The following is a 13814-nucleotide window of genomic DNA, read 5'->3' on the forward strand; positions in this document are numbered from 1 at the left end:
TTTGTATTTATTTTAACTAGGTAGTTAGTAAATAGTTAATAACTATTTAATAACTATTCTACCTAGTTAAAATAAATACAAAGTTGCCTGTAAAATAAAAATAAACCCTAAGCTAGCTACAATGTAACTATTAGTTATAGTGTAGCTAGCTTAATGTTTATTTTATAGGTATGTATTTAGTTTTAAATAGGAATAATTTAGGTAATGATAGTAGGTTTTATTTTATTTATTTTAATTATATTAAAGTTAGGGGGTGTTAGGGTTAGGCTTAGACTTAGGTTTAGGGGTTAATAAATCAGGTTTCCAGAGAATCCTCTTTTAATACAAAGCAGTTAGGTTTCAACAATTGTTATTTTAGAACCTTTAACAATATTTTAAAGCTGTATGCTCAGGAGCATGCATGTCTGTGGCACTATATACAACAGTGTTACAGACACATGGACTCTGCTGAGCATACATCAGTAGGCTGTCATGGAAAAATTAAGAAATTATACAAAGAGACTTATCTGAATAATGAACGCTTTATTTGGACTTTCATGTTAATTTTAGACCTTAATATTAAAACATCTTTCATGTATGAGCCGGTTAACTACCAAAGCCATAGTCAAGAATAATATTTACCTATTGGAAATCCTGACAAAACTTTTATTGTAAAAATTGCCATTACATCAGGAAATGTCATCAAGCGCACAAGTTCACTGAAGTTGAACACACCAGAGGACTTCTTGGAACCTGAAAATCAAAAGTTGTGTGCTTAGTAAAGTTATTAGTATTAAAAGACCACTAAACACAGTAGCATAGCATAATCAATACATGCATAATAAATAGACAGTGCAAAAGCACTTAGGGGCCGATTCTCTAAACCTCGCCAGATCAGACATGGTTTTCACGCTGTTGCAGGGGCTGCGGTGGTGGAATTATTAAAAAAAGGGGGCAGTCGTCAATGTGAGTGATGAGATGGCTCCTATATGGTATGATAGTAATGAAGCTCGCTGTAAAGGAACACTTTGCTCCATATGTATTCATTTCCTTCCCATACGAAAAACATAAATTATGCTTACCTGATAATTTTATTTAAATCGAGGGGAGGAGAGTCCACAGCTTCATTCATTACTTGTGGGAAATAAGAACCTGGCCACCAGGAGGAGGCAGACACCCCAGTCAAAGACCCAAATACCTCCCCCACTCCCCTCATCCCCCAGTCATTCTGCTGAGGGAACATGCAACAGTAGGAGAAATATCAGGGTATAAATGGTGCCAGAAGAACAAAAACTAAATTTAGGTCCACCCACCGGAGCAAAGGGCGGGAGCCGTGGACTCTCCTCCCCTCGATGGAAATAAAATGATCAGGTAAGCATAATTTATGTTTTCCATCTAAAGGGGAGGAGAGTCCACGGCTTCATTTATTACATGTGGGAACAAATACCCAAGCTCTAGAGGATACTGAATGAAAAACGGGAGGGCAAAAGGAAGGCGGACCCTAATCAGAGGGCACCACAGCCTGTAACACCTTTCTCCAGAAAACTGCTTCCGCTGAAGCAAAAATGTCAAATTTGTAAAATTTTGTAAAAGTATGTAAGTAAGGAGGACCAGGTAGCTGCCTTACCAATATACTCCATAGAGGCCTCATTCTTGAAGGCCCAAGAAGAAACCACCACTCTAGTTGAATGAGCCATGATCCTCTGAGGAGGCTTATGTCCTGCTGTCTCATAGGCTAAGCAAATCATGCTCCTCAACCAAAAGGACAAAGAAGTTGAAGAGGCTTTCTGCATGTTGCACTTCCCTGTGTACACCACATAGAGAGAAGTAGATTGTCTGAAATCCTTTGTAGCCTGAAGATAAAATTTCAAGGCTCGAACCACGTCCAAATTATGAAGTAACCTCTCCTTAGGAGAAGAGGGGTTAGGACACAAAGAAGGAACTACTATTTCCTGATAAATGTTAGACACAACTTTTGGAAGAAATCCCAAACCAGTGTGCAGAAAAGCCTTATCAGCGTGAAAGACCAAATAAGGAGGCTCAAATTGCAAGGCCACCAACTCAGAGACTCTGCGAGTTGATGCAATAGCCAACATAAAGAGAACCTTCCAGGAAATAATCTTGATGTCAATAGAGTGAATAGGTTTAAACAGAACCCTCTGCAATACCCTCAGAACCAAGTTCAAGCTCCAGGGAGGAGCGGACTGTCTAAAAAAAGGCCTGATTCTAGATAGAGCCTGAACAAAAGACTGAATATCAGGAAGCTCAGCGAGTCTCTTGTGCAACAAAACAGATAATGCCGAAATCTGTTCCTTCAAGGAACTGGCGGCAAGTCCTTTCTCAAAACCATCCTGGAGAAAGGACAGAATCCTGGATACCTTAACCTTGTGCCAAGGATATCCATGCTTCTCACACCAGGACAAGTAAGTCCTCCACACTTTATGATAGATGCGACGAGTGACCGGCTTCCTAGCCTGAATGAGAGTATCAATCACTCTCTCAGAAAAACCTCTCTTGGCCAAGACTAAGCGTTCAATCTCCACGCAGTCAGCCTCAGAGAATCTAGATTTTGATGTTGAAAGTGACCCTGTACCAACAGATCCCTGCGACAGGGTAACCTCCATGGAGGAGATGACATTCCCACATGATCCGCAAACCATGTCCTCCGTGGCTACGGCGGAGCAATCAGAATAGCCGAAGCTTGCTCCTGCTTGATGCAGGCCACTACACGAGGTAGAAGTGGCAACGGTGGAAAAATATAAACTAGGGAGAACCCCCAAGGTACCGCTAAAGCATCTATCAGCTCTGCCTGGGGATCCCTGGACCGTGACCGTATCTGGGTAGCTTGCAATTGAGTCTAGACACCATGAGATCTATCTCCGGAGTCCCCCATCTGTGACAAATCTCTGCAAACACCTCGGGATGAAGAGACCATTTCCCCAGATGGAAGGATTGCCTGCTGAGAAAAGCCGATTCACAGTTGTCCGCACCTGGAATGTGGATCGCTGAGAGCAAGCAGCTGTGGGACTCTGCCCATTCCAATATCCGAGAAACCTCCCTCATTGCTAGAGAGCTTCTCATCCCCCCCTGGTGGTTGATGTAAGTCACCGAGGTAATGTTGTCTGTCTGTAATCTGATTAAGCTGAACGACCCCAGGGGAGGCCATGTCTTCAGACCATTGTAGATCGTTCAAAGTTCCAGAATATTGATCAGGAGGAGAGACAACTCTCAAAACCACTTTCCCTGGGCCATCCTGGCACCCTCATCCTGCCAGACTCGCATCCGTGGTCACAATCTCCCAGGACGGTCTCAGGAAGGATGTCCCTTGGGACAGTTGTTCCAGATTGATCCACCAAGAGAGGGAATCCCTCGTCCGATTGTCCAGAGAAATATGTTGGGATAGGTCTGTATGATCGCTGTTCCACTGTCTCAACATGCACAACTGAAGAGGTCTGAGATGGAACCTGGAGAATGGAATGACATCGATGCTGGACACCATGAGCCTGATCACCTCCATACTCTGAGCCACCGAAGGACTGGAGGAGGACTGAAGGGCAAGACAGGAGGATGCAATCTTCCTGCATCACTGATCTGTGAGAAATATCCTCATGGATATAGAATCTATTATCGTTCCCAAAAACTCCACCCTGTTGCTGGGAATCAAGGAGTTTATCTTCCAACCGTAAGATTGGAGCAAATGAAGAAGGGCCCTCGAGTGATCCTCTGCGAGACTGAACGACGGCACCTGGACTAGGATGTCACCCAGATAGGGCACCACAGCAATGCCTCTGGATCTGGCCACTGCAAGTAGCGCCCCCAGAACCTTTGTGAAGACTCTCGGGCCGTCGCCAAACCAGAGTGAAGGACCACAAACTGGAAATGTTGGTCCAGAAATGCACACCTCAGGAGCCTGAAGTGATCCCTGTGGATTGGCACATGAAGGTAGGCATCCTTCAAGTCTATTGTTGTCATGAACTGACCCTCTTGAACTAGGGGCAGAATAGATCTGATCGTTTCCATTTTGAACAATGGAAAGCCAGAAACTTGTTTAAACATTTGAGGTCTAGAATCGGGCAGAACATACCCTCCTTCTTTGGGACCACGGAAAGGTTTAAATAGTACCCTAGACCCCTGACCAGAGACTGGTCAGGGTGCCGCCTCTTCATGCAGACTTTGTTTCGGCGGGCTTCTTGTTCTGCTTGGACTTATTCCAAGACTGAGCTGGCTTCCAAGTGCCCTTAGACTGATCCGCTTTTGCAGTGGGCTGTTGGCATTGGGCCTTGTCCGCACGAAAGGGACGAAAAGTAGATCCCTTAGGCTTAGCCTTCTTATCCTGCGGTTGGAAAGCGCCCTTGCCTCCCGTAACCGTGGATGTGATCTAGTCCAATCCTGGAACGAACAGGATCTTTCCCTGAAATGGAAGGGATAGCAGTCTAGACTTCGAGGTCATGTCCGCAGACCACGATTTTAGCCACAGAGCCCTGCAGGCTAATACTGAATAACCTGACACCTTAGCGTTCAGGTGAATAATTTGCATATTGGCATCACAAATAAAAGAATTAGCGACCCTCAATGCCATATTTCTCTCCTGTATCTCGTCGAGGGGAGTCTCTCTCTCGACCATGTCAGACAGAGCTTCACACCAATATGTAGCAGCTTCGGAAACCACACCTACCGCCGCTGCCGGCTGAAAAACAAACCCTGTGTAGTGCTGAAACATCTTTCTTAACATGTTCTCTAACTTTTTATCCATGGGCTCTTTAAATCCTCAAGAGGAATCGTCATCCACTTCACGAGCGTAGAGATAGCACCATCCACCTTAGGAACAGTCCCCTATAGCTCGAGCTGAGAGTCTGGGATGGGGAACAGCTTCTTAAATGAAGAAGGGGAAAATGAAGAACCTAATCTCTCCCAGTCATTCTTAATAATGTTAGCCATCTTAACAGGAACCGGGAAGGTCTGGGGCACCACCCTGCCCTCATATACTTTATCAAGCTTAGGAATCGAAGGTTCCTCCGTTTTTTCGGTTCCAAAACCTTGAGGGTAGCCAGCACCCGCTTCAGCAAAAAAGCGCAAATTTTCCTTCCTAAACCTAAAGTCAGGCTCCTCTGAAGTCGGAGCTTTTGATGACATAGTCTCTGACCCAGAAGGAACATCCTCCGAAGAGTCGAAGTCATCCTCATCAGTGGATAATCTTTCCTAAATATCTATTGGGGTAGATGACCCCTGGGTCGGATCGCCATATTTTACCTTACGCTTGCGCTTAGCAGAACGTGGTAAGGCACTAAATACCTTAGACACCGCCATTTGCAGTTGATCCACAAAATCTGGTGGCCAACGGATCTCTCCCATAGGAGAAATAGTCGTACCCTAGGGCGCTGCATGTACAATCTGAGATGAATGTAGGGACGGAGAACCCTCAGAGGTGGACGGCTTAGTAGTACTAGACATCCAATTCTTTCTAGATGTCGTAACTTTATGAAGGCATCTGGAACATAGTTGAGCAGGCGGATCTACTACAGCCTCCTCACAATAAACACAGGTACTAGACTTTGTTAAAGAGGGAGTACCCTCTAACGTGTCAGAGTCCTCCATAGCTTTTATTATGGACAAGATATAATGTATATAAAATGGCACCTTTATAACCTCCAATGGCCGGCGCATTTACCACCTCCTATGACCCAGACCACAGAAACCGCTACATCTCCTGCAACCGCCGGAAAAGCAGAGGAAGTCGATTAGGCCACACCCGGCCAGAAGGAATGCCTCGCAGGACCGCCCCTGCACTAAAGAGAAAAACGCTCCAAATCGTCCGCGCAATTACTCCCGGAAATGAAACTAAAAGTCCACTCATTGCCAGAGCCTCATCTCACACATATAGCAGCAATGACACAATAAACAATATCATGAACAAACCCCTCTGTTCAATAATCCTCCTACCAGGGATGTTAACCCTTGATTCTATAAAGATAAAAGGTATCACACTGTGACCCTGTCTTCTGCGTTATCATTACTAGTATAAAAATGAAACAATCTTACCAGAATCTATGCCGTGGAACAGGAACATGGCCTCTAACGTGTGACAGTGTAGTAGCGTCGCTCCTGATATGGACTTGAGTGAGGAAAGCAGGCAGCGAAACTCGTCAATGCTGATTGCTGATGGAGTTGTTAAAATTAGTAGGGATGGTTTTGCAGACTCTATCTGCATCTCCGGACTCTAACATTCACCCAAGCTCTCACTGAGAGGCTGACAAGACTACTTAAAACTCCAGTCTTATTTCGAAGAGTACTACCCTCCATAAGAGACTACTCCGAATCTTCCAACACTTCTCTGCCAACCTCCTGTAACGAAAGGCAAAGAATTACTGGGGGATGAGGGGAGTGGGGGAGGTATTTGGGAATTTGGCTGGGGTGTCTTTGCCACCTCCTGGTGGCCAGGTTCGTATTTCCCACAAGTTATGAATGAAGCTATGGACTCTCCTCCCCTTTAGATGGAAATGGAGACTACGCCCCTAAGCAAGACACCCTGAATTCCATTAGGGAAATAGAAGGGCTGGGAAACATTATTATAGAATCTCATCAGCCCAGAGAGCTTTAGAGAATTGACCCATTAATTTGAATTTCAAATAAGTGGTAGATTTTATTTCTGACAAATGTCGGTTAGTTACATTTTCCTTCATAATGCATCATGTGACAGCCATCAGCCAATCACAAAATGCATATACTTATATCCTGTGAATCTTGAACATGCTCAGTAGAAGCTGGTGCATCAGAAAGTGTACATTAAAAAAGATTATACAGATTTAGATACTGGAAGTGAGCTGGAAAGTTATTTAAAATTGTGTGCTCTATCTGAATCATGCAAATTTAATTTTGACTTGAGTGTCCCTTAAATAATGATAATAAGATAAATTATGGCTGTATCTGTTATATGAAGGGGCAGTAAGTGTAAGTTACATTTACTTACTGAGGTATGTCTGTGTAATCATCGTCTCTTTGCACATGTACTTACCTAGAGATATCATTCCAGCCTGTGAAGCTGCAGTATAACCGCCTGTAGCAAGCGATGCTCAGCATAGTCATTTGTTTTTCTGATTCTTGTTCTTGAACAGCAGGCGCTCACTCCTGATACTCAGTATGTGTGCGTCTCCACCTCATATTCGGGAGTACACACTGGTTAAAACCAAAAGCGCAAACAAGTTCCTTGTGATTGACTGTGCTGCCTAATAACAAGATCCAGAGTATCCAGTGAAACGGCTGTTACTGGCAGTTATACTGCAACTTCAGGGGGTGAAATTATACTTTTTAACAAAGATAAAAAGATAAAAATGTGTGCAAAGATTAAAAAATGATTTTAAGGGTATACTGGAGTATTTCCTCAAACTTGTGTCTGCAAGACTTCTCCAGCACTGTACCTAATATATGGACCTCCTGGCCCCCGATCAACAAGACTTGTCTTTAGTTTGTAATATTTCAAGAGTTCCTTAAAGGGACATCCAATCTGTTAGATAATTTTATTATTGTACTTTTGCTTGCATATAACTATGTGTTTAACTACTAAGTCAGCTCCACAACAGCAATGTGCCACTGGTAACAACGGCGAGCAACCAATATAGGAGCACCGTAATAAGAGGAATAACAAAAAACCTCAACATAAAAGGAAGCTGTGGCTGGTAAGTACACACAAGCATTGGACCTTGAGTGCGGTAAGTGCTGCAGTCTTTTTTTTAAAGGCTTGTGGGGGACGCTTGAAATTAGTGGAACCTAGATACGTTTGGGTTTCACAATCTTTCTTCCTTTTTGATGTTCTATATGCCACTGTTAACTAGTTGAACTAGTTTTTGGTGAGACAAGAAGCATATGTGCGTAGCCACCAATAAACATCTAACTCCTAGTAGAATGTTACTGCTCCTGAGCCTATCTCAGTATGCTTTTCAACAAAGGGTACCAAGAGAATGAAACAAATTTAATAATAGAAGTACATTGAAAAGTATCTTAAATTTGCATGATCCAGAATGTTAACAATATTTTGCACTAACCTCTACAACTTTATATCTGATGTAATAGTGCTGTTTAATATGTTAGTGCTTTATAAAGAAATATTTATTAATTGCACATGAAACTTACTTTTATCAGATGTGGATACATGTTGCTTTATTTTGGTTTGCACAGGTATATAAACCATCACAATTAAGCAACATATGATACTTGCCACAAGTGAAATGCACGTCGGTGTGTAAAGCCTGGTAAAAGAAAAAATATTATTCATATCTTTTTGACCAATATGCATTTTGTGAGGTCAAATTCAAGATTAAAGTGACAAATTAAATAAATATTTCTCCACTGTCAAATTTATCAATGTTTGAAAATAGTAGGAGATCTTTTACCAACTGGGAAGACATTTTATATAAAACAATTATACAGAAACAAAATCAAATAATTTTCTTTTCCTGTGTACAATACAGTTATTCACTGCAGTAGAAAACCAGGAACATGACAGAATCATTTTGTACCTGTTATACATTTTAGTGGCAATATTAAGAATTAGAAAATTAAATACTATATGATACCGACCACTGGTGTTGAATATGAATGAAAATAGTTTTGGCTGTGAAAGTATAAAAAATATCTGAAAACTTAACATTCTATATTACTCTTCTGAAAGCATTCTGTGTTTTGATCATTACATTATCTCTCTCTCTCTCTCTCTCTCTCTCTCTCTCTTTCTCTCTCTCTTTCTCTCTCTCTCTCTCTCTCTCTCTCCCTCCTCCACCCCCCCCCCCCCCTTTGGTGGAGATTTTTAAAATGGATTTAATAAAGTTGAAATTTTAAGGATATACCGCACCAGTTATTTTTTTTGTGTATAGTGTATATAGTGTGAGTGTGCAGTGGAATATATAGAGTGTAGTATATATATATATATATATAGTATGAGTGTGTGTAGTGTGTTCTTTTAGTGTGTGTGTAGTGTGCATATAGTGTGAGTGTGTATAGTGGGTGTAATGTGTTTTTTTAGTGTGTGTGTAGTGTGCATATAGTGTGAGTGTATAGTATGAGTGTGTGTGCATAGTGTGTGTGTGTAGTGTGCATATAGTGTGAGTGTGCAGTATGTATATAGTGTCTGTGCAGTGATTTATATAGAGTGTAGTATGCATATAGTATGAGTGTGTGTCTAAAGACCGCTGCTCCATAACATGTCCGCCTGCTCTGAGGTCGTGGACAGAAATCAACCTGATCGAATACGGGTTGATTGACACCCCCTGCTAGCGGCCGCGAATCTGCAGGGGGCGGCATTGCACCAGCAGTATCGTATCATGTCCACTCGCACTATAATAAATCTACCCCTAAGTTGCTTTATAGGCTATCACTGTTATAAAACAGCATTGTGGCTCTTCCTTTTACCTCTATTTTCCCTCATAACTCGTGGAGGGGCAAAGGCTCCTATGCACCATCATGTGATCACTGTTCTTCCTCTCTTTATTTCTAAAATGGAAGTTAAAGGGACATTATACACTCATTTTCATATAACTGCATGTAATAGACACTACTATAAAGAATAAGATGCACAGATACTGATATAAAAATCCAGTATAAAACTGTTTAAAAACTTACTTAGAAGCTCTCAGTTTACCTCTGTTGAAAAGGCAGCTGGAAAGCCCACTGCAAGTGGGAAATAAGACACTCCCCCCCCCTCCCCATTCTTTTGCATATGAAAAGACCCTTTACACAAACAGGAGCAAGCTGGAGAAGGTAGCTGACAGTATTCACATAAAACTTTGGGGCTTGGTTAGGAGTCTGAAAATCAGAGCAATGTTATTTAAAAATAAGCAAAACTATACATTTATTTAAAAAAAAAACTTTATGGGCTATATAAATAGATCATCTACAAAACATTTATGCAAAGAAAAAATGAGTGTATAATGTCCCTTTAAGCACCTGACTTTTAAAAATGTCCCCTGCCACCCATGAAAATCAATCACCCTTTATAATAGTTTGTTGTGTGGAGTTGTGTTTGTGTGTATTGTGTGTTGTTAGTGTGTGTGTGTCCTCTGACTTATATACTTTATATACATGATGCACTGCTGCACAAACTTACTGCCCTCCAGACTATAGAAATATTATGACCAATAGTTGAGACTAAAAATCACATAAACGTTGCTGCCAAATTCTGCAACTGCCCATATCTATAATACTTTCTTTCAGCTGCCTGATTCTAAAGAGCATGACAGAAATATCAAAATAAGCACACAAAAAATGTTTATTTCTTAGCAAACACTTCTCATTTTCCCCCCAAATAAAAAGACACCTACTAGACAATACAATCTACCTACATGCCAGATTTCATAAAGACTGGTGCTATGATTTTTATGTAACTCTTTGTTTTGTTAAGAGATAGGCATGAGAATACTTTTTTCAACATTAAAACCCTACATAAAATAAACTCATTGGGGTCTATTTATATATGTGCGGACAGACATAATTCGCTATAGCGAACCATATCTGCCACACATCGATAAATGTATCATTGCATCAGCAGTTCTTGTGAACTGCTGGTGCAATACCGTCCCCTGCAGATTAGTGGCCAATCAGCCGCTAGCAGGAGATGTCAATCAGCCCGATTGTACATGATCGGGCGGATTGCTATACGCAGCCTCAGAGGCGGCGTATGAGTTTAGGAGCAACTCCCTAACTCCTGTTACCGGCAAGCTTGAAGGCTCGCGGGGAAACAAGGGGAACATGGGCCATTCGGCCCTTGTTAAATAGACCCCATTTACTTCAAATTCTCATAATAACTTTCCTTTAGAGTATTAGTCTGCTCTTTTCTACAAAAGCGGCAGTATAGCCCAAAACTACATGAAAATCCCCCTCTGAGTGAAATACAACACAGCCCCAAATATTTAAATCTTATGTGGCCTCTTCAGTGAGTAATAATCAAATCCTTATAAATCCCAACTTTATGAGCATGCATCTGCCCATGTTGTCAGGCAAAAGTGCAGCAACTACTTGTGCAATCCCACCCTCTGCTCTCAAGCAACTAATTGCTCAAGAGCAGGGCATGTTAAGCAGTCCAGATAGATCAGTCCAGGATGTTGTAATTCTGCCACCTCTGAGGTAGTGGAGAGGTTAGTAAGCCACAGTCAGAATCTTAAATAGCAGCTTGCTGGTTACAGGAGTGAACCTGCATTGCAAGGGGCACAAGTTGCTTTTGCAGCTTGGTAAATTTCCCCCTTAGTATACTGGACACAAAATCCATATCTGGTTTCCCCCATTACCCTTAGGGAGACCAATCCCAAAGAGTAATAATTTACTTTTTCTGACTATTGAAGTGCACAGTCGGCCATGAGAATGTTTTAATAGCTTGTTCTATAGTAAGTTAGCACAGAAGAACAACCTCTTTTAGCTCAATTGTGCTTTAAACAGCGTTATATCAGCCTTAAGAGGACAATACAGTCAACAAATACCATGTAATCCCCCTCTGAATGAGAGATATGGCACATATATAAGCCAAATGCTTTATATTATACATTCCATTACATTTGCAAGTTTTTGTGACCCGTGATAGATTTTGCACTGACAGGATCACGTGTCCAAGTAATGGGACAGTAGTTATATGAATATTTACCCCAATCTTATTCCAGATTCACTTACAAGAGGTTAAACTTATGACGGGATTTCCCCATGTTTTAAACATATGTCACTTCTACTGTGTGCGAATAATACTGATTGTGAAGATGCATGAAAAGCCGTAGCCTCACCCTTCTGCGCACAAAGGAACACTTGTTGCAGCCTTTTGCTACAGGCATTCACAAGCTTTGATTGTTGTATGAATAAAAAAACCAGTGTGTGGGGAAAATTGACTCCAGTGAAGAGAATGTAGAACATTGTGTGACTATTAAAGCTGCTTCCTGAGGGAATAATTTCTTACTGTAAAGGAAACAGAAGGAATCTTTTTACAGCAGAGATCTGCTTAATGTCACTTCACAAAGTGAAAGTATTAAATAATATGATTGTTGATAAGGAAACAAAAAATGAATAAAAAATAAGTTCCAAAATTAAAATATCTTTAAAGTGTTGATTTATATAAAGCATGTTGATCTGAATTTTTTTTTAAAGGGTATTAAAGTAGTTTTTTTATTAGCACATTAGTTAGGCACGTGCATTCTGTCAGGAAACGATTATGGATTTGGGCAACGGCATACGGATATTTTTGGTGCTGGATTTATTAGTGTAAAAGTGAAATACGTAAATATATAGCTTTGCACAGATATTTGATAATAAATAATAATTGATAGTGCAAAAAATTCCAAAGGTGGGATGTGGATATAAGTGTAGGTGATTAATGTTATATAAAACAATATAGTGGTTAAAGATACTTAAATGGGACTCTATTGATACAGGATCTTTTTGTGAAAGAACTCTATCGGCCAGATTACGAGTTTTGCATTAGGAGCTATGCGGTGCTAACGAGCAGTTCTCTATCACCGCTCACTTACCTGCAGCGCTGGTATTACGGGTTTTCAGAAACCCGGCGTTAAAAGACAAGAAGTGAGCATAGAGCAAAATTTTGCTCCATATCTCACTCCAATACCAGCGCTGCTTAAGTCAGCAGTGAGCTGGTCGTACATGCTCGTGCACGATTTCCCCATAAACATCAATGGGGAGAGCCGGCTGAGAAAAAGTCTAACACCTGCCAAAAAGCCCCATTGATTCCTATGGGGAAACTAAAGTTATGTTTACACCTAACACCCTAACATGAACCCCGAGTCTAAACACCCCTAATCTTACACTTATTAACCCCTAATCTGCTGCCCCCGACATCACCGACACCTACATTATATTTATTAACCCCAATCTGCCGCTTCGGACACCGCCGCCACCTACATTATACTTATGAACCCCTAATCTGCTGCCCCCAACATCGTCGACACCTACATTATTTTTATTAACCCCTAATCTGCCGCCCCCAATGTCGCCGCAACCTACCTACACTTATTAACCCCTAATCTGCCGCCCCCAAAATCGCCGCCACTGTATTAAATTTATTAACCCCTAAACCTAAGTCTAACCCTAACACCCCCTAACTTAACTATAATCTAAATAAATCTAAATACATATTCCTAACATTAACTACATTATTCCTATTTAAAACAATTACTTACCTATAAAATAAACCCTAAGCTAGATACAATATAACTAATAGTTACATTGTAGCTAGCTTAGGGTTTATTTTTATTTTACAGGAAAGTTTGTATTTATTTTAACTAGGTAGAATAGTTATTAAATAGTTATTAACTATTTAATAGCTACCTAGCTAAAATAAATACAAATTTACCTGTAAAATAAAACCCAACCTAAGTTACAATAACACCTAACACTAAACTACAATTAAATAAATTACCTACATTAAATTCAATTAAACAAATTAAATTAAATTACCTAAATCACCAAAAAAACACTAAATTACAGAAAATAAAAAAACAAATTACAGATCTTTAAACTAATTACACCTAATCTAATAGCCCTATCAAAATAAAAAAGCCCACCCAAAATAAGCCTAAACTAAACTATCAATAGCCCTTAAAAGGGCCTTTTGTGGGGCATTGCCCCAAAGAAATCAGAAATTTTACCTGTAAAAAAATACAAACAACCCCCCCAACAGTAAAACCCACCACCCACACAACCAACCCCCCAAATAAAATACTAACTAAAAAAACCTAAGCTCCCCATTGCCCTGAAAAGGGTATTTGGATGGGCATTGCCCTTAAAAGGGCACTTAGCTCTATTGCGGCCCAAAGTCCCTAACCTAAAAAATAAACCCACCCAATACACCCTTC

At 40.8% G+C, this 13814-nt stretch overlaps 1 protein-coding gene across 1 annotated transcript in view; it reads right to left on the bottom strand.

The window, feature by feature from the left end:
- SLC22A18 (solute carrier family 22 member 18) overlaps positions 1 to 13814 on the bottom strand; it is a 209266-nt gene that overhangs the window by 102544 nt on the left and 92908 nt on the right. Inside the window, exons 5-6 of the mRNA XM_053720433.1 lie at positions 8107 to 8222; positions 622 to 732 (exon numbers count right to left, since the gene is read on the bottom strand). Coding sequence (XP_053576408.1) covers positions 622 to 732; positions 8107 to 8222 — 227 coding nt within the window. The remainder of the gene's footprint in view (positions 1 to 621; positions 733 to 8106; positions 8223 to 13814) is intronic.

This window comes from Bombina bombina, chromosome 7 (assembly GCF_027579735.1).
Source record: "Bombina bombina isolate aBomBom1 chromosome 7, aBomBom1.pri, whole genome shotgun sequence".
NCBI lineage: Eukaryota > Metazoa > Chordata > Amphibia > Anura > Bombinatoridae > Bombina > Bombina bombina.